The sequence below is a fragment of the Rhodnius prolixus genome, unplaced genomic scaffold, assembly GCF_049639745.1.
Source record: "Rhodnius prolixus isolate KJV_2025 unplaced genomic scaffold, Rpr scaffold_13, whole genome shotgun sequence".
NCBI lineage: Eukaryota > Metazoa > Arthropoda > Insecta > Hemiptera > Reduviidae > Rhodnius > Rhodnius prolixus.
This window is the reverse complement of record NW_027411583.1, coordinates 2,551,850-2,574,059: the sequence shown is the minus strand read 5'-3', so window position 1 is coordinate 2,574,059 and position 22,210 is coordinate 2,551,850. Positions and strand designations below refer to the sequence as shown.

Sequence of the window (22,210 nt, the reverse complement as noted above, 5' to 3'; positions counted from 1 at the left end):
TTCGTTGCTTTAGGGTTGAGCTTATGTTTAAGGGGGGTTAATATTATTTTACATTTCTCAGTGATTTGATGACACTATTGATAAGGTAATGAAATACTTACTCATAAAAAGTTTTAATTAATTTAAATTTACAAATTAATGACAAAATGAATCGTGAACATATTATTGAAGTGGTCAAGTTTAGGTCCTTTTTATTGGCCTAGAAATCTGCAGTTTGTGTCTAGCTTCTTGTAATGGATGTTTCAAAAATTCATTTTTATGAATGGGCTTCGATGGGTTATCGGTTGTTTAAAATGGTGATTATGTTGGTCCTAGTAATATGTTTAGTATCTTAGAGATATATTATATCTCTTCAAACAACTGCTTAGATCTTTAACTGCCCATAATGGTTTAGGGAGATTTAAAGTGGGATTCAAATATCGTTTTTATAGGGTTCTGTGAGATGGAGGAAAAGAACCTAGTATCTCATGACTGATAAGGTTCAGATTCTTCGATTGATTGTTAGCATGCAGTGCGTTTTTTCTATGAATTGCACTGCAAGCTTTAAATCATATGTGTTATTAAGTTTCTACAAAACTAGTGTATACTCATGTTAGGTGTTATAAAACTTGTTGAGCGAAAAGTGTTTGATTACTTGCTTTAGGACGAAATGCAGGATTCTCTATTGGATTTTAGGCTGTTCACTATTTTTAAAGTTTGTTCCATCGTGTGAATGTTTAGAGGGCTTTAGAGTAGATTTGAATCTATGTCCAGTTCGTCTAGAGCTTTGTAATGTCATTATTGTGCTAAAATTGTAATGTAACCAGTCAATAAGGTAACAGCATGTATATTTCAAAAAACTGGTATTCAGCTACCTTTCTCAAGTGGGCCTCTATAGTGAACAATCTTAAGTTGACGAAAAGGACAGCTTGGTTCCAGGTAACTGATAGTAAAACTGCCAAATTATATATTTCCCTACAACTAGAAGCAAAATGGTGAATTGTCTCCAATCAAACCGTACCTTGTCTTTGCGTTACCAAAAACACTAATGCTTAAGTTCTGCTTAGTGTTTTAAGAGCGAAGTAATCGTAAAATACCAGTACTAGCCAAACTGATAAATCATCTTCGGATGAAAATTTGATAATAAATACTTTTTTTTTGCAGTTACTGTTGGCAGAATTTAGTTTTATGTATTTTTTCCAAATATGATGACTTTTTTTAAGATCAACTCTTTTATTTGTTTAAAATTGTTTTTCTCTCTCTCTCTCTCTCCTCTCCCCAAATTTTGAGTAACACACAGATCTTTGAAATCACCTCTTAACTAAATTTCAAGATCAAATGGTGTTTTCCACCATCAGAAATTTATATTTTTTGTATTATTACATAACATTATTAAGTTAACGAAACAAAATGCACTTTATAATTAATCTAATTCCACAGATATTCAGTTATTATGCTTTTTTCTTATTAATTTTCGAGTCCTTTAATATTTTTCCATAATTTTAACATATTTAACCTTTTTAAGTAGCATTGTTACTAGTAGGGGTTTGTTTTGAATACTTATTAATATAAAACTATTGATTTCAGCTTGTAAGACCAGTCAAGATTACATCGCACAAATTTATACAACAAAGCTGTTTTTAAGTAAAATAATGTATATTTTCATAATCTAGTCTTTGCTTTGTTTATATAATTCTTCAGTGAGGTCCCATGATATTTTTGTATCTTTTAACACTTATTTTTCTTGGTCCGATATTCAATTTTCGTTAAGCTCGGAGTCATAGTTATATTTTATCGTTTAAAGGCGACCTATGAACAAAGATTTTTGGATTTAAAAAAATAATTCCCATATTAGTCATCTAATTAAAAGTTTGAATAATTATACAGGTTATCTTCATCACTGAGTACATGTCTTCGGGATCCCTGAAACAGTTTCTGAAGAGGACCAAAAGGAATGTGAAGAAATTACCGTTGCAGGCATGGAAACGATGGTGTACGCAGATCCTCTCAGCACTCAAGTGAGTCTTTTTTAATTGTTCATCTAAATTTTATCGTGTTTTTTTTATTCTTTTTATTTTGTTTACACAAATATACACTTGTGTGTTTATCAGACACAAATCTCCCATCCTGATTATCTACTCCTCATTCTGAGTTTACAGTGTCCATTGTTTTTTTTTACTTGTTATCCTTCTTTGGTCAATAACTGTCAGTGTCTAGAGTCAATAACTTTTTCTTATTTTTCTGAAATTTCTTGTTATTTCTGTTGTTGTTTTAGTCGGAATTTAATTAATTTCTTTATTCTGTTAAGGATAATAGTAGAAAGCTTGGGCACAGTAAACCTCTCCTTACATTGCATCCTTTAAATGTTTTTCCTTCCATTACCTACGTCTTTTCTTTAACTTTTAGTCTTCCTTTCCTTTTTCCCTTCCTTTGAAGTAAAAAGAAAACCGAGCCCATAATTTTGTGGTAATTAGTGGAAGAGGAGAGCGAAGAACATTGGTTGTTATTCTGTGAGTGGCACCAATATTTTTTAGTATTTTTTTCTAATTTTTTTTTTTATTATTATTAATTTAAACTCTTGAACATTTTCAAAATGTCTCACTAATGTTTCATTTTATCTTGAAACACTAGTTGTTTTGTTGAATATTTGAGTTTTGAACTTTTCATTTAATTGATGGTCTTTTGGGAGATGTCAATTTTCGTCTAGAGTATTCTAGGCGTGCTTGGTACCAGAGAAAGCTGCAGCATCACTTCATGATGACACTTCTCCAAATTTTGTATTAGTATGTTTCTGGTGTAAGGCTACTTTAATTAATTAGTGTGAGTGGAAGGAAGTTGTATCCTATCCAAAACCCTCTGGCTGTAGGTTACCTTTCAGGTCGGTCAGAATATCGCCTCCTTGATTTAATTTCAGTAATGGACGCTGTGATTGGTGGTGTTTTTCAATGCTTTTTCTCGAGGCAAACTAACAATATTCCAGATCCATTTAAAGTTTCATCAAAAGCATTACAGGTTTTTACTGACCTTCTATAACTAATCAGTTTACAGTACAATTTGGACCTGAGTATCCTCTGAAAACATACACAACAAGCTGAGTAGCGGTTGAGTTTCCTTAATGTTTATTGTGTCTTTTTTTTTTGCAATGGCCTTAAACTTCTTCAAAATCTGTAGCAAGCAAGCATCAATTCGCTTTTATTGATGCTTTGTTATGTAATGCTTGCAGCATTGCTGATCATGAAAAAGCTGATTCAATTACCATTCGTTTCTTTAAAAAAATCTGGATCATAACCAAAAATATGTGTTGTGATAATTAGTTGCAAGAAAAGAACAAAGAGCCTCTCCCTAGTTGTTTCCAGTTTTAAAATTTGTTTAAACTTTTTAATCAGAACATTTGTTTACATATACGATGTTCTGGAAAAAAAAAAATATTTAATTTTGAGATGTGCATTTTATACATCTCTCCAATTTTGCAAAGCCCTTAAATCATTCTGTATGTTGTAAAAGAATGTTATTAATCCTAAGCTCTGAAGTGAACCTTGTATAACCTTCTTAGCTTAAATCAAAATAATTATTTCTTCTTTTTGTTGGTTTAAATTAGTATAGTCCATTTTATCTATTTATTTCTAATCGTTTAGGATTGAAAATGTTCAATAGAACTTTTTTGAGCTAAAAAATATTAATTTCAATTAATTAAAAAAGAGAGAAATTTATTCATTTTGTTAATGTCTGTATATATAGCTGCTTTGAAAATTTTGAAATTACTACTGAATAGAATGTTGATTTTAAACAAACATTTTAACCAAAGCTGAAATCTAATTTTAAGTTAATTATTATTCATATGAACTCTAGAAATGCCTTTGTCACATACCTAATAAAATTAAACGAACACTGATTTATTTTTATATTTTGGAATGTGTGAAATATAAAGTTTTTTAAGTTCAATTAGGCTTCATTTTACATCATATTCCATGAGTCTTGCTGTTAGCTCTCAAGTTCCAAAAAAAATTAAGCCGTTGAGGTCCCTTAATTGAAAAACTTTCAAACAAAATGGGAGTAAATGTTTGCGATAATTTGGGAATCATTTAAGTTTTGGATTTTTTTTTTTTTTATCGTACACTATTTTATTCCAGATTGGGCCTGGTGGCTTATAATGACTTCTTACTTAGCTAGAGGGAGTCCTTTATATCCATTTCCAGTACTAGGTTTTCTGTATAATCCTACCCTCTATGCAAGATTAGAGAGCATAAATCCTTTTCCAAACTGATCAGTACTAGGATGTGAAGCCCATCTGATGATATAGGCATAACTTCATTTATTTTTTGTAAACTCCTCCAAATGCTTTTTGTATAACAACACAGCATCTGTCAGAAGTTCCTTTGACTCTGCAAGAGCTAGAATGTTTCACACATTACCACTATTAGATCTCCCGAGCCCTACGGACCCGAATAAGAAATCATTCGTTTACATATCCGAAAATATTAATTACGTAAAATGAATGGGGTAGAGCCATATTCATTATAATTATTTGACCGCTCTGATACGTCTCCAATTAGACGCTGATAGTTTTTCAATTTTCCGTTTCATTGGAAGTTTTTTGGATACTTATTGTTTTATGCTCCAACATCACCCATTTCAGGTTACCTGAAATTAAAAGTGAAGCTTCTTTTAAATGTTTTGGATGAGTGCCATCAGTAATCCAGTTTGGAATGAGGATCTTAAACATGCAAATTGTCTAGATCCGCAGCGCTGGATATTTTTGATTACATCCGTTGAAGATGTCCCACATTTTTCTTCAGTTTATGGAAATGTGTTTTATTTGTTTATAGAGTCTGGGAAAAAAATCCCTTACCTCAGATTATAATTTTGGTACTTCTCCTTATTTCAGGAACTATAGTCATCTTAAGAAAATCCCTGGTTTTCTATCCAAGGACATGGGCCTCAGAGACATCCTTTTTTATATACGTGATGTTAATTTAATCCATACCGCACATCCAGTCCTAACTGCTGATTAGTAGTTTAGAGAGAGGAATCTGAAAGCATGAGTTTTTCTTCTCCGAAGAGTATTTCATTTTAATGAACCCTTTTTTTTTTTTTTTTGAGCGACAAAATCTCCCATTAGGAGTTCATTTTTCTTAAATTGAAGGAATGGCCCTTTAATTTAATAAATCCTTCCACATCATTAATTCTACAAGGTAAACATCAGCTAGTCTGAGGCATTGTATATATTTCTTTCACCTTAAGTTCCACCATGGTTTTTCTTGAATAGTTCTTTCGAAAATCTAGTTTTCTAGTTAGAATAGATTTTTACCTACTTCCATAAAATGTCAAAGTCGCTCTTGTTTTGTACACCCAGATCATGTTAATTTCGCTATTACCTTGTCTTGGCTAAGAGTACTACCTCTTAACAAACGAATAAGAGTGACACGGCGCCCTAGTATAAGGATGCTAGTTTGTATTAGCGAACAACTGCAACTGATTTTTCTAAACATTATTTCAACAGCTAATCCCAGATTTGAAAATTATTAACCGGCCAAATATTAAGTCGGACATTTGTCCAAAATCTCTTGTGACAATTTATTATGGGCATCAAATGGATTTCATGTGAATATGAATTACATAATTTGGTGCCGCACACAAGAAAAGCTTCCAGTGTTTTATCTCTTCAGTCATTTATTTATTTTTTTTAAATTATTAAAATGCGTAGAGTCAATTTCACTTGAAAAATTGATATATTAAAAAAAAAAAAAGTAAAAGAAATAAAGAATAAATTTAATAACACAAAAATTCATTGCACTAAAGTGTTCTGTTATTACACAACTCCTGCTAATACCAATCCATTGTTGTACCAAAAAAAAATTATTAAAAATGTTTTGTCTTAATTGTATATATATATATATTTATACTTTTTAAATACATTTTTATTGTTTTTTAAAGAATTCAAAATCAATTTTTTAAAAAAAATGGTGCTTCGTTTATTGTTAAAAGAATTACTGTTACTTTACTTATTATTTTTTGTTGTAATGTGTACCAATTTTTATAACCTTTATTAGATATATATTTTTATATACTTATGTAAGTATAAACATATTGATTATATATTTTTATGTTATTTAATGTGTATCTTTCGCATTAAACGAAGCATCAATTTTTCAAAGTATTTAATGTATAAAAACCACTAATTACCATAATTTAAGTAATATTAAGTTTTAAGTATAAGTTAAGTAGAATACACATAATTTTTTTTCAACAAAAAAAAAAGAGCAAGTTTTTCTCGTGGAAAAATCGTAAATTCTATTTTATGTGTCGGGTAGATTTTGCTTTTTGTATTAAATTATACATACCCAAAATATATTGATAGAACGGTAATTCGAGAAATAAATTGGTTACCGCGTTGTTTAATTTTTGTTTTCTCCTAAAATTGTTACAAATTGAGGCACACGCTAAATTAAATAAAAGGGTTATTTATTCTAATTTTTTTAAAATACTATTTCTGGTAAAATTTGACAAAAAGTTTTACTTTTAAAAAAAAAAGTCATTATTTTCACGTTAACAAACCAAAACAAAAAAAATCGATTTGTTTTCTATTCGTATGAAAATAATTAATAATTGAAAATTTTTATAAATTATTACTTTAGTGAAAAGATTTGAGTTATAATTGAAAATATAATCCTTTTTTTGTGGGAGTTCTCGTTCTTTGAAGTAAGATATATTTAACTATGATTGGTAATGTCAAAACTTATCTACTTCAAGGAATCTGCAACACAACCATATTGTTTTATATGAACGCTACTCAAAATAGAAATAAATGGCACTTTATCTTGTTTTAGGATGGTTTTTAACAGGTTTATTCACAATAAAAGAGAGAAGAGTTGGTTTGAACTCAGTAACAGATTTGTTTTTGTTTTTTTTTCAAAATCTTTCATCATTTTTAATCTCAGAACCTTTGTTAGCTGTTTCATTTAAGAATTGATTTTCTTGTTCGAGTTTTGTCTAAAATTGTGGAATTACTAATTATTGCTAGTGGTTACATCTGGATTTGAATACAGAATGGCCTGTGTTCGAGTCCAAGCAACCGTTGCCCTTGCATTTTCTAACCCTAAGTAAACCATTCTCACTCACTTAGTGTAATGAGTGAAAGAAAACTGTTATATATCATATATCCGACAGAAAATGGATATGACCAGATCAATTAGAAGTGCTTTGCATTTATTTGATCTCCTTTGGACTAGCATAGCATGTAGATTTGAACGGCGGGACGGGACCCATGCCCCACGGCACCGCAGCCACCAGAGGCTTATTGTGCCTTCCCTATAAGTCTAGTAGATGAAACCTCCCCTTCTAAGAAGGCTTTCCCTACCAGTTCCTTCTGCGCTATAATCTCCTTTGGTCTCAAGGTACCAAAGATATCGTTGCGCAGATCTCTCGATTGCAACGCAATCGAATAACAGGTGAGAGAGGCCGTTTCTCTTCCTCTTCCTGACCACAATCTGCACAACGGTTTCAAGCTAATAAGCCCTATCTTGTACAGATGCTTTCTGAACCTTCCGAGCCCTGTGAATAGGCCTGTTATCAGAGTCACTTTGGTTCTTTGTTAGCACAACAAGAGCATATAACCCTCTTGCTGTGTTTGACCCCAGGAAGTATCACCCTCAGTACTTTTCATGTTCTCTCCAGATCCAATCTCTGAGAGCCTCACGAACTGCACCCCTAGTGATCCCCAACACTGGTTCCGGGCCAATGAAAGGAGTACTAGCTCCATATCATAGCATTTAGATCAAGTAGAATTGCTGAAATCTTCGGGTCACGGTTACTTCACAGAAAGACCGTGACAAACTAACACATTTTCAACAATAAGAAACAATTACTTGAGTTCTCTTTTTGCTATAGAAAGCAATTGCAAAGGTAAATATTACTATTTTATTAGGATCTATTACTTCTACTTTTTGGTCCTACTTTGACGAATAACCATTCATTTTTTGTTACTATTATTTCTATCCATAAATAATCGCTTACTCTATTTCAAGTTATCCCTGTTTTTAAAATACGAAATCGTAAGATTTATATTATTTTTTTTGTAAGATTTATTGTATTATTTGAATTGTAGGCAGTATAATCCTGTTAAACGAAGCATTTATATATAAGGATTCACGCTCCATCTTGTTGTACCAGAAATATTTTATCTAAGCTTTAATATTAATAACAAAATATTCAATTTTAATAATTTAACATAATGTTTGTTGTTAGAGTAATCGAAAAATGAAGGCAGAAAAAGAAAGAAAAAATAGCTAGAATCAAAGAAATATTCCACTCATTTCTTAAATCTGAAGAGATTATTTGTTTGATGCCTTTGTTGTGTCTGCTTCCCATGTTGCAGTGCGAAATGTTTTTAACAGATTCATTTCAGTTTCAAATTAGCTAAAGAAAGAATATATTGAATTAACATACGTTTTACATAAATATAAAATCCAAAGTATTTTATAAAATTTATTTGGATTTGGCTAAATTTACTTGCATACTTCTGGAGGCACTCTAAAGAAATTATTGGTCATTTGCGTCTTTTATTTTTTCTGTTATAAAGCAATGAATCCATTATAAATGTTTTATGCAACAATCAATCCAATAATACTCTTTTTTGCGTGAATAACATATTTTTCTAAAATATTCTTTACACTCAAGGTAATGTGTTAACTTTTTCTTTTTTTTGAGCAGTATGTTTTTTTTTTTTTAATTACCACATTTTTTATAATGTTGACATTTCTTTATTTTTTTTTATTTTTTATTTTTTTTTTCTTATTGTAGTGAATGAATTTAAATGCGTTTCACACTTTGTGAATGACTGTGAAAATGATTGATTTAATGAATGATAGGTATCGGATGTATTTATTTCAATTACTTTTTTGGCGTGTCTGATTTATTATTTTAATCTCATTTAATTTCGTAAAGAGATGTTTGTGAGTGAGCTGTGCTTTTGTGGATGGATCTTTTTTTATATATTATTATTATTTTTTTATTTTTTATTTTTATTTTATTTTTTTTTAGGAAAGTAATAGTTTCATGATTATACTGTTGGAATGTTTAAATATCTTTTTTATTTATCATTCCATTGTTATTATTTTGTATGTATTGTATAAAAAAAGAAAATAATAAATAATAATATGAGTGGAATTATTGTTAGTTATGATAGTACAAGATGTGTGAACGATACCAAAATTAGGTGAGAAGTGAATTGAGCTAAACTCAACTAATACAACCGACATTTGAAGACGACAGGACGATCTTAGTAAGAACTTTCTTTTGAACGAATGATAGCGTATTTGTGTGAACGATTTGCTTAGATCTATAGGTCCTCATTGAGAGTTCTATCTTTTTATTTTGGCTCAGCACTTCTATTAGCCGAGCTTTAAGTTCCAGCTTTATGCTTCAGTGATGATGATCATCTGAACTACTGCTACTTCATCCCAGCGAGATACATCTACGGCTGCCAGTGTTCCAACTTATACTAAAAAAAAAATCAAAACAAATCACAAAAAACGGGGTAAATCAATTTGATGATTTCTATTTTGCAGTTACTTGCACTCGTGCACGCCACCCATCATCCATGGAAACCTCACGTGCGATACCATATTTATTCAGCACAATGGATTAGTGAAAATTGGATCAGGTAAAAAAAATATAACAAAAACATCAAAAACCAAAAAAAAAAAAAAAAGCGATCGTTGCGGTAATATATTTAAAATCGGTAATTTTTTAAAAAGAAATATGTATAAAATATTAATAATCTCACTTCCCTTATTTTTATGTGTTTTTCATTTTTCTATTATTTTTATTTATTTATTAAAATAATTTTTTTTAGTGTGTGCTGCTTATGCTTGTGTACATTTTCAAAAAAAATAAAATGAAAATATAAATTGAACTTAATATTTACTTTTTTTGTTTTTATATTTCTGCCTTAGCTTGAGTGGAACCATGGTATGTATAAAAATGGTAATGTTGGTAACAAAACAATAAAAAATAAGGAGTGAGATTGTGTTATATAAAAAAGAAAAATAAAAAAATTATTGAATTTTATTTATAACAATGTTTGTATTGTTATTATGTTCAGGAAGAATATGTGGGTGCGATTTATATGGTGGAAAGGGAGGGGAGCGACGTGTGCAGCGTGTGTGGTCCCATCGGGTCGGCGCGAAACGGGTACACCATCGCGACTAATTCGCGCAAGGGTAGGTTCGCCGGCCGTTCGTCCGTTTGGGGTAAAGTTATAACCGTTCCACAAAGAAATTGATTGGGTAGGACAGACTAACCGGTGTAGGTTAGGGATTGAAAGGGACCTCACATGGAAACACCCGCCCACCTGTACCCATCCACCATCCACCCACTCGTCGCGATTATCTACAAAGATATATCTAGTACGAATAATGTTTTTATTTATACATTGAAATTATTTAAGTAGCAAAAAAAAAAAAATGCATTTATTTAAGGTAGAAAAAAAGAAAACGAATTAAGAATTTAAAATTTCAAATTTGGCATTTATATATTACAGTGGCTCCTGATACCATACATCATCATGTTAAGACGTGCCGTGAAAATATGAAAAATATGCACTTCATAGCTCCAGATTATGGAGGTAAGAGTAATTATGTGTTTTTAATTAATTTTAATAACTAATAAAACAAATAATCATACCTTGCAAATCACATTACAACTCATTCATAAAATTGCATTAAAAATTTTTATTTTTTTGAAATTGTAAACGTAAAAAAAAAAGAAAAAGTACTTTCTATCACAGAAATAAAGTGAGCTCTAGTGTGATTTCAAATTTCAGGAATTTTTTGGGCTGAAATTGCCAAAAATTAAGTGAACAACTCCCAATCAATTTATTATTAAAATTTAGCCTCATATAATTAAATACAATTCTCTTTCCTTAAATAAAAATTTAAGGACTGTAGATGAGCGTTCTGTTACGATGCCTTGAAATTTTAAATATGTCGTTTCATCTTGTACATTAGGCATGTTATAAAACTATTCTTAGTTTTAAATTTGTGTTGATTTCATTTGGCAATGTAACTTTTTGAACAAAATTATTAATCATACAAGCAAGAATTGTTCACCTAATTGAAAAAATCACTTTTTAAAAAAAATTAGTATCTTTTACTATTATAACCCTTAAAAGAACCCTTGTAGGTATACCCGTGGAATTGTGTAAGTATGTCAAGTTACTTACATTATAATTTCGATTGAAATTTCATCATTTGTTTTGAACAAAAACCTTAAATTACAAAGTAAATAAATAATATTAATAATAATTTAAGACCTTTGTTCAAAACAGAGGGTAACTAACGTAAATTAGAGTAGGTAAATTGATGCCAGGATTAATTATTTGATATTTTCAATATTTATTTAAAGTTGCTTTCAATTTTTTTTTAAAAAAGATTTGTGTCTGCAAATATGCTCATGTTTAACGATAAGAACATTTTATGCCAAATTTATTTCTCAAAAATATATATATTTTAATTGTTTACCTCATTTCATTAAAATAAATTCATATCCTGAAGTCCAGGCATTAATTCATACTTTAATTAATTGTTATTTATTTAGAAGATAAATTTGAATGAGATATGTACTAAGTAAAGATGCACCAGACCATGTTGTGTAACATAAACTATTGAGTAACATTATTGGGCACAAATACATCATGCTTGATCTAGACTTAAATCTAGTTTAGATTCCTTTGTCAAATATCTGAGAAGTGGATTTAAGCTCTTTTTACTCCTGAGGTGGAGTGAAGATCTACTGGAATTCTTATTGTTTCCTTGAAACCTCCATCTCTAATTTTGGGCACAGTTGCATGGACTTCTTGACTCCGCAACATTGCTCTAAAACATTAATTATGATCTTACTTAGCGTTGATTCAGATTAGTGAGGCAGTAGTCATTTTTTAAAGCGCTTTCTTATCAGCAACCACTGCCCTGACAATTGATAGACTCTTTTTGTCTTAGGGGTTTGACCAACCTACTCCACTTCAAACTACTATTTTTTTTTTCTATGCCTTTACCTGGAATTCTGATTCTGATGTCGTCTATCTCTGGTTATCTCTCCTAAGAGAGTGTCCAATACAGTTGTTTACTGATTCTTATTTTCAACTGCTATGACCTGGTCAAAATATTAATCAAGCGTTGGCTATGATTCAGTCTCTTACAGAAGAAGTTGTTTGAAGACGTTCATTACTTTTTTTTTTTGTTCTTAGGCGATTCAGCATTTCCTGGCCTGTTCTGCCTTCTTGATTCGGAATGGCTCCCACCTGCTTGTATTCTGTGCTTGTCCCATTGCAGTTTCTTTCATATGTACTATAAAATATACTGGTATTAGGCATAATTGGAAAGATGCCTGTGGATTCCGTGGGTAGATGGAAGTGCCTCCAATTGACCTCTCTTTTTTTTTGCAATGCCAGCATTGAAGAAAGATCTAGACACCACCTGGGAAGTAGCCAGGTGTTGGAAGAGGATATACAATGTGAATTTAAGAAAACAAGACCAAGGAAAACCCGTTCTAATTTGAACAGCTTCCAAAATTCTGCTAGAGATTTTAGGTTTCCAGTTTTATTCATAAATGCGATGTTCCAAGATATCGTATTATCTGTCTTTCAAGTCAAACTTTTTAATTGTGGCATTTTTTGGTTTCAAGTTTTTGAAGTCTAAAAATATTCAGCAATGTAACATGAGTATTTGTTGATCCTTACACTTTAAAATTAATAATTTGTTATTTCATATTTTGTAAATTTGGGCATTTTGAAGTAGTACATATTCTCGTCCAATATTAAAATACTTTTTCTTATATTCGTTTCTGATTATTATCGTTATCTTTTTTGTCTTATTATTCTGTGTACTTGTTTTTTTCATTACTTGCAAAAATAAAAGAAAGAAATATGCTTGTAATGACGAAAGCTTTTTTGGACCCAATTATTTGTTTATTAAATTTGTGCTTCATTCCCTAAAACTTTGCCATTACATTTACATTCAGAGAGTGTACTTTAATATTGCTATCCCATAGTTTACTTTCACTGTATTGTCATAAAAAGTGCCTTACTGAAAAAAAAGGCTTTAGAGCTAACATTAAATTCTAAATTATGCAATAATTTTCTTTTTAGTAGCATTTATAAAATTCCATTGTACAAAAATATTATCATTAATCACTTTTTTTTCCAAATTGCAAGCTCCAAATACTCATTTATATGAAAGGCTTGCCTTTGTTTAAGATTCAAGAATTTGTTTAAAGAAAATTAAATATGCCCCAATTTGTTTAAGCATCCATTGTTTGTAGAATTCATTTATTATTTCTCAATAATATCAAATTGAGAATAAACTGTTTAATCTTTATTACAAAACAAAAAATTACGTATTTCCCCTGAAAAATTGGTCATATATAGACTTGCAGAAATATACATCCAAAAGCCTGCATCAGTTTTCCAAAAAAAAAGTATACATTGTTATACATTGATGTGTGGAACCTTTAAAAATTCACCAACTGCAAGATCGCACGTGATTAACTACCATTTATACATCATCAACAGTACATAGGTAAATTGATTGGAATTTAAGATTCCTTTTAATTGGTGGCACAAAAAACATACAATATATTTTTTTAATGAAATTCTACATTAAAAAAAAAAAAAAAAAAAAATTGAATTTGAAATAAAAGTAAAAGTCACCTTTTTTTATAATTAAATCTTTAAATTTTAAAAAATAGAAACTTCAAATTAATTTGGTTAGCACTCTCATTTTCTTTTTATTTTCAAATCACCATCGTGAAAACTGACTAAGGAATATTTAATTTAAAAAAAAAAACAAAATCGCATTTTAAACGGGAACACTTATTAACTTCAGTTGCCCACTTGAAGATGAATTCAAACTTCAGGTAACTGAAATTATAAAAAGTAAAGACTGACCAATTTTTGTCTGTGCTCATAGCGAATTGTATATTATAATGCTTTGACTTATTGACTATAAAGTTATTGATTTCTTTTCAAAAGGCTGAAAACTTTATTCTACTTTTTTTTTAATGTTCAACTGTTTTGGAAACTCGAGGCATTATTTATTAAAAAGCCTTTTATGTTCGTATGTTGTCCAACTTAAAAAAAATAAAAATCCAAAGATTTGTTGACATTTACTTGTATGGGGTGCAAAAACCCTAGACATTGAAGAGCTCAGTACCAAGAGAGTATTGGTTTTGATAGCTTTTTCCCGTATAAGACTGGTTCAGATTTTTGTAAGCAGTTAGTTTGCGGAAAGGAGGTCTGTTGTTTGGTAGACACCGTAGAACTCCACCAAGAGCTTGGAGTCTAGAGTGTGTTGTCTCTTGCCGTAACTCCACAGAAATGGAGGTGACTTCCAAGTAGATCTGCTGACGAAATTTATTTCTTCAATCCACAAGATTTTACAATATTTCCTAGGTTTCAAGGAGGTAATGTACTTCCTAGAAAACCATGCATTTTAGGTTTTTGTTGGAGAATAAGCTTGGAAGGGATGCTGTAGAATTAAGGAGCTTGAAACTGGCCACAGTAGACAGTAGTTATGGTGATCTTGAGGCCATTTTCATTCTGGCAGCCCTATAAAAATTAACCCGTTTGATGTATTCTTCAATCTTCTCCTTAAAGCCAAAGTAGCAAAGAACGTGCCCTACGTACACCCTTAAAATTATGCATATCCCTTAAAGAAAGGGAACTCCTCATACCTTTCACTCCATGGCAAGACTATCTACTTTATTTTCATTGATGTCGCTGATTTTTTTCTTTTTGGTTTTTTGTAATTTTGATTATTTTAATCAAATAATGTTCATGTAAACAGTCATGATTTCATTTTATTTGGATTTATTGATGATTTGCCCGTTGTGTCAAACACACAGGTGTTTGTATCATTTCCAGATTTTCTAATGAACCCTTTTAGGTTCTATTTCTTTATAAAAAGGTCGACAAAAATAATTGTTACCTCTTAAAACAGAAGATTCTAATCAAGTTTCTTGCTTCTGTTATTAATGCTTGAACTGTTGTTTAATTGAACAGTTATGGAAGTGTGTCTGCATTCCCCAGACGATCAGTAGCTTATCATATTTGCAAACATCATGCCATCATTTTTCCAACTATTACCTTGAAAAGTCGTTATATTAGTAGATAAGATTGTTCTGTATTGATTTATAGATAAAAAGGATTCGAAGCTCTTTCACGTCTAAAAGAAAAACAGACTAATCTATGTCCAGACTTTTAAATTCATATATTAAGTCAAAAATATGTATTTTCTAGCAGAAAGCACTGAAAAGTGCATTCAACCATCAATCTGGTTGAATTCGCTGGTAATATATTCCAGAAATATGTTAGCACTTCAATTTCTGTGCACATAATTGGTCTCAACAATACATAAATTCAATAATTTTTGTCTTTTTTTTTTAGCCTTTTTGATCATTTTAATTTTTAATCACAACCTTCTTTTTAGGTTAGTTAAATTAAAACAATTCGCTATAAGCATTTATTGATTTTATTATTTTTATAATATGTTAGTAAAGATTTATTTACCACATTTTTTTATTTTGTTACTCGAACCTTTTGATTTCAAGTTTTATGTGTTAAAAATAATCGATATACTTAAAAAGAGCTTTAGAAAGATTTTATAATAAAACGTGCCCCCAAATCTTATAATATTTTATTTGCGAATTTAATAAAAAAATGTGGTATTTATTTTATTCCATTTTTCATTTTATTTCTGCCATTGCCATTTGTGTGTTGAACTTCTTTTGCTAAAAAGTAATTATAATTTCTAAACTTAGAGAGATTTAAGAAGAATATACTGTTTTAATACTAAATTTAAATTTAAATTTTTATACTCATTTAATGAATCATTAAGAAACAAAGCACTCTAATATGGCAATAGTTGAGATATTTACTGTTTTATTTTATTTTTTAATTTCTATTTTTCTTCTTTTCTTTTCATTTTTCATTTTACTACTTTTAGTAGAATTTCACTTTCCACCAAGGTTCAGATAAGTTTATTTTAAGAAAGTTCGTACAAGATTTACTTAAAGGAGGTTCTATTTTAATTTTCACTTCAGTTAAATGCAACCGTACTTACATATTTACATTTTTTTGGCCTAGATTCACTTGAAAATGTTTTTTATGTAACTATTTTCTAAGTAAAGTATTTTTTTTTTTTTTTTGTAATTAACAGTAAAAAGATGGTTAAACGAAATTTGTTTTTCCAGATTTATTTGAACCTTAATCATTTATTTTGTTTTATTATTTTTGTTTTTAATTAAATTCAAGTATCTAATAAGAATATAATTTAATATAATTATGTAATAGATTATTAAAAAGACTTTTTGAAAGTGCTAATGATTTTTATCCTTGTGATTTCAGCGAACCCGACTCCAGCTGTAGACATGTACTCTTTTGGTATGTGTGCCTTGGAGATGGCTGCTTTAGAAATACAAGGAAATGGTGATTCGGGTACACTTGTGACTGAGGAACATATACGTAGAACAATAGATAGTTTGGACGATCCCGGCCAAAAAGATTTAATAAGAAAATGTTTAGCCAGAGATGGTGAAAAAAGGCCATCCGCACAGGAATTATTATTCCATCCTCTGCTGTTTGAAGTTCATTCATTGAAGCTTCTAGCCGCTGACGCTTATGTTAATATGTTTGGTATGTAACAAACAAAAAAAAAAATTTGTTTTGTTTTTAATTGTAAAAAGCTTCGAAATTTTTGAATTTCGTTAGCTGCTTATGAAATATTTTAATTAACGTTACTTGCCATTTTAATTATTTGGTCACATTGCCTAAGTTAATCGCTTTCTTTTTTATTGTTTAGTCACCTTGACTTGCTTTATTGCAACTAATCAGACGAGTTAATGCTAAAAATATTATTGGTATCAGAGCACTGACTCTTGGAATTTTAATTTCTTGCAAAGCTAACTTCATATTATTGATGAACTCATTTTTAAAATAGTTGAAAGCTATGGTTTTTATTTCATTTTGTTGAAATCAGCTGCCAATATTTTGATAAAATGTTTCTTTATCAATTTTTATTCTAATTTTTATTCATACAATTTATGCTAGTTCTTAAATTCACTAGTTCTTGAATTATGAGTCTATTCCCAGAGATAATCTTAGAGAAACTGGTATTGTTTCTCTTCTTTTCAAGTACCCTTCTTCTGAGCTTCTTAGGGCATTAATTTGTAGTATAATATCTATTAAAAAGAAACTATTTAATGAATGAAAAATTCCCCAACAAAAAATTGTTTGTGGTCGTTAATAAGTCATCCGAGACAACAAATAGGTTCAATTTTAGTAACCTAAAGTAGTAAATTCTCCCCAAAAAAGCTCTTGATCTAGGGCACTAAAGAGAAGCAATAGTAGAAGTTGGAAGCAAAGCTTTTTCTTGATTGCCAAAGAGGTAACCTGCCTCTGTTTTAATTTGTTTATTAATGAATAACTTTAGAACTTTTATTATCTAATGATTTGTATAAATAAAGCGTCTATTAAGTGATTTAAATATTTTTTGACATCTCTTAATAATACTTTTTTTTTAAGTTTTAAGAAAAGTAAGTTTTAGCAAACATTTTGACAGTTTAAATAAATCAAACTTTGATCATTATTAAAAAGGAAAAAGTCATGTGGGTGTTTACAATCACCATTTATAATGGAAGCCTTAATAAAACATTCATTTATGTTTACATCTTAAGATTTGATTTAAGGAGTGGAATAACTGACACTCTATTAGAGAGAAACTATTTAAAAATAAACTCCCTCAACAAAGAATTGTTTGCGCACGCTTATTAAGTCGCCCAAGTGTGTTAACAAATCGTTTCATTTTTAGTAGTAGGGATTAAAAGAAGTATGTTACCACAGCAATTATTAAAGTATACTACATCTCAGATTTATACGTTTGCAATTTATATAATATTGTTCGTGGTCGCCTTAATAAACAGTATTGCACAATATTTTGTTATTATGTGTGAGTTTTGTTTTCGTATGTATTATTTTTTTTTATATGTTTTTTTTTTAATTAATCTTTTTATATTTCATTTGATGACTATTTTTTCTAATCACTTATTTGATACAGTTTTTACTAAAGATTATTATTTCTTATTCTTTTTTTTAAAATGCATTTGATTATCGCCAATATATTTCATTTTTCCTCATCTTTTGCCTAACTAAAACATGTTCATTTTCTATTTTCTATTAAAAAAAAAAATACAAAAATACAAAAAAAAGAAGACTGCATAATGTTCAAGCGTTCATAAGACTTAATCTCTCTGAAATGTTCACATGCTCCACATGACCTCATAACCAATATGTCATTTACGTTACTATTTATAAACTTAACAGCCGTTTCTTTAATTTAAACAATTTAAAAAAAATAAAAAAAAAAGTTCTACTTACAACTTTTTATCGTATAGTTATTATTCAGTTTTGAAAAATGATACTAATTTTTAAACTATAAATAATTACGCCGGCAGATAAGTCAATTTAAACCGATTAAATAAATTCATTTTCCATTGTTTGATAATATTACATAGGTTGTGTGGAAAAATTGCAAACAATAAATTTAGATTTTAAAAGAATAACCCCCCTCTGTATAGCATGCTTATATGGTAAATTAAAACTATTTTCGTTTATTCCTATCGTGTAAAATATTTGAAAATTGTTTTTTAATAGGAAATAAACGCTTTTAGATCTTCTTAATAATAATCAAAGTGTACTTCAAACTTAATTTTTCCAATTCGTATCAATTTACTGATGTTTTCCTTCCCTTTCTTGAGATTCCATCGACTTTCCGCAACATTCTCATGGTACACATTCAGTTCTACACTTTTTATTTGTAACATTTTTCCAAGTAATGATTTAGTAGAATAAGGGGTACTGCTGGATAGTGAGTACTGTGTGGTTGAGGTCCGCTTCTAAAGTGTTATTTCAATGTATTTTAATGAGACAGTAATTGTTTAAAATCTAAGCCATTGTTATAGTGGCAATTAGCATTTAGTAAAATTACTAAGTTTAAAAAAAAACAAAACTTGAGAATTGCCCTAAAACAAAGACGGATGTGAGTTCATGCCAGAGCTTATTGTTGTTATTTCTATTATTAACAATCCATGAATGAATGCGGTGATCTAGGAATGGATTTTTGTCTCTGCTTGCTACCCTTTGTAATTGTGTCCAATTCTGAGAAGTACACATTGTTATTGGCAGCCTATCTTTCCACATTCTAAATGTTCTTTCTTCCTGATTTGTTATATTAGAACATACTTATTCATCACTCTCTCTCTCACTCTTATCGGCTTCCATATCTTTTATCTCTTTTTAAAATTATTCTTTTTACTTTTTATATCTCGTGTAGTTTTAATGCTGTATTTTTCTTTTTTCTCGACCTTTTTGAAGTACACGGTTTAATTACTTATATTTTTTAAATGTATCTTAATCTTTTTCAGCTTTGATATTCGAGCTGCCCTTCTCCTGTTACCTATGGAAGCTTTTCTTTCAAAGCTTTATTCTAGATCTCAGTAATAGGACGCATAAAGCAATATTCTTTTAAATTAATTGTACATTTATCAACTGATCTAAATTTCCTGTTTAAAATATTTCGCCCTGTAACACGGAGTTCAGTTTTATGTTTTTTCGTTTATTTTCTTTTATAAATATAAAATATCCTTCTTTTTTTGTTTTCAGTGGAAGTTACCAAGGCTAAATCCCAAATATTTGAAATGACTTCTTAATTTAATCTTTGCTCTCTACTAAAATTCTTCTTCGCTTTTTGTTGAATATATTTTCATATCTCCACTTTTTTTAAAAATCTCAATTGTTTTGTGCATTATAGTAAATTCCTTGTCCTCTTGATCTAGGCTTTTACCAATTGATCATCCTCATAACAGCAGAATATGCAGATGTGTATTCATTCTGTTTTGCAATGCTCATTGCCTTGCTTCATTCAATTTTTTATTATTCCAGAGGTACTATCAATTCTAATAACTTCTGCTGCCTATATTTTCAGTCTAGTTCTTGGTTCATGTTCATGTTGTTTTATCTTGAGATTTACCATTCTTTCTATCATTAATTTTATTAATTTTTCTCATCCATCTGCTCTACTTAGCTGTTGGGGTGGTAAATTCAACGAAATTTTTGTGACATGGTGCTGTTTTTCATTTTTATTATACTCTCACGAAAGTATTTTGAGGGCTATTAATTACAATCTGCTTCTCTCCCTCATCTCTTCTTCAAAATGTTTACCCTCTGACGAAAAATGAGCTATTTCAAAGGGAAGGGCTTGGAACTATGAGAAGGACAAAGATCCTAACTCCAACTCCTTAAATTTTGAGCCATTTTGATGCAAAGTCTTGCATTATCGGTGCTGAGAACTTTCTTTTTTCTGTTGGCTAAAAGGAGGTACATTGGTCATCATGTATTATTGCGCTGTATGGAGTAGAGATGAAAGGGTACGACCTTGAAATGAACCGAACCACTCCTGTAAGCACTTAATGAAAGAACAACGCAGGCGTTTGTTACCCTCCATTCTTTAAATCATACTAATTCCTACATTGCTAGAGACTCGCATTCGCCTAGATAACTTTTTTTTTTTAGATAGATACTTGAGGTCAATTGCCGAACCTTTTTTTGATCACAAATATTTAAATTTCGACTTCAAAAAAATTCATAATGATTATTCGATTTGACTTTTAATTTTTTGCAATGGACGCTTTATTTAATCTCTTTAATTTTTCAAACTTATTGTTAATTATGACTACATAATTAATAATTTTACTTCTATTACTTTGTATAATTTATGTTTTTCAATTCTAGCGAATACTTCTGAGACGTTAACAGATGAAATAGTGCAGAGAATGTTGTCTGGCGATACAGTACTAGCGGAAATTAGGCACCCTGAACAACCACCAGTCCAGTACAAGATGTCAGACACTGCTGTTACAGAGAAATTAGAAAAATTCGTAGAAGACGTCAAGTATGTGGAAAAAAAAAATGATTCGTGTTAATTTTTTTTCTTTCCTTTAAATATAAAAAATATTATTTACAATTGAAGAAAACCTTTTCTCCTGTGATAATAATATTTAATAAAATTCCATATTTTGTTTTTTTCTGTTTACTTTGAAAATAGATTCGGCATTTATCCTCTCACAGCTTATAAACAAAGACCAGCAAAACCTCGTCCTGCCACACCAGAAATGACGGAGTCTGTAAAATCAGCAAGTCCTGAACCGGTGGATGTTGAGGCTAGAAGGGTTGTTAATATGATGTGCAACGTTAAACCGAAAGAACAAAGCTGTGACTTAATGGTAAAATTACTCTAAAATAGATTTTAATACTTTTTTTTTTAATAATAAATATTTTAAATGGTTTTATCTACATGGATTTTTCATATTTCAGATGACTATATTATTAAGAATGGATGATAAAATGAACAGACAGTTGACCTGTCATGTATCTGAGATAGACAATTCACTTGTGCTGGCACAGGAGCTTGTCTACTTTGGATTTATCAATGAGGTAGTTGATCTCCTTTGTAATTAAAATTTTACTTATTTTTGTATATATATATTTGCAGATTATTTTAAGATTGTGGCTCACTGGAGCCATTAATTGTCAAGAAATTAGACTTTACCAAGTATTGCTGGGACTCCTTCAGTAATGTCTGTTTATATAAAATTCAAAATAAAGCTCTGTATTGCATAAAACTTACTAGTTTTCTACAAAGTCACAACGACAGGGATATAAGATGTTCGCTCACATGACCAGACCAATAGACAACTTTTTCCTGCTGCTCTTCATACTCTTTCCTCATCAATTTGACTATCGCATAGTCAAGGCTCACTTCCTACATCATGTAGGCTCGAAATTCCTAACGGTTTTAAACAAATTGAAGGATTCGAGACTGACATTTTTTTATTAATTATAAAATCTAAAAAAATAATTAGGGGTACTGGTTAGTTATTGGCCATGCCTAAATTATTACCAAAAGATCGGCAATTGCCTAAAAAATACTTTTTTTGGAGATCAATTTCTTATTGTATCTTCATGATGCCCTTCGTTAGGAGCTAAGCGTGGGGTGTACTGAATAAAAATTGTATCTCCAAAAAAAAAATCTTTTTAATCGTAATTAATGATATTTTTCAAAAGTATAATTATAAAAGCCTCATCACTTTTTTCACTTGTAAACTTACCATAACTCTTTTAAGT

At 29.9% G+C, this 22,210-nt stretch overlaps 1 protein-coding gene across 1 annotated transcript in view; it reads left to right on the top strand.

Annotated features, from left to right (window-relative positions):
* Positions 1-22,210, top strand: part of Madm (MLF1-adaptor molecule) — a 243,375-nt gene that overhangs the window by 214,654 nt on the left and 6,511 nt on the right. The window contains exons 4-10 of the mRNA XM_074115896.1: positions 1,867-1,997; positions 9,546-9,640; positions 10,520-10,603; positions 16,379-16,666; positions 20,819-20,978; positions 21,132-21,309; positions 21,401-21,520. Of these exons, the coding sequence (XP_073971997.1) occupies positions 1,867-1,997; positions 9,546-9,640; positions 10,520-10,603; positions 16,379-16,666; positions 20,819-20,978; positions 21,132-21,309; positions 21,401-21,520 (1,056 nt within the window). The remainder of the gene's footprint in view (positions 1-1,866; positions 1,998-9,545; positions 9,641-10,519; positions 10,604-16,378; positions 16,667-20,818; positions 20,979-21,131; positions 21,310-21,400; positions 21,521-22,210) is intronic.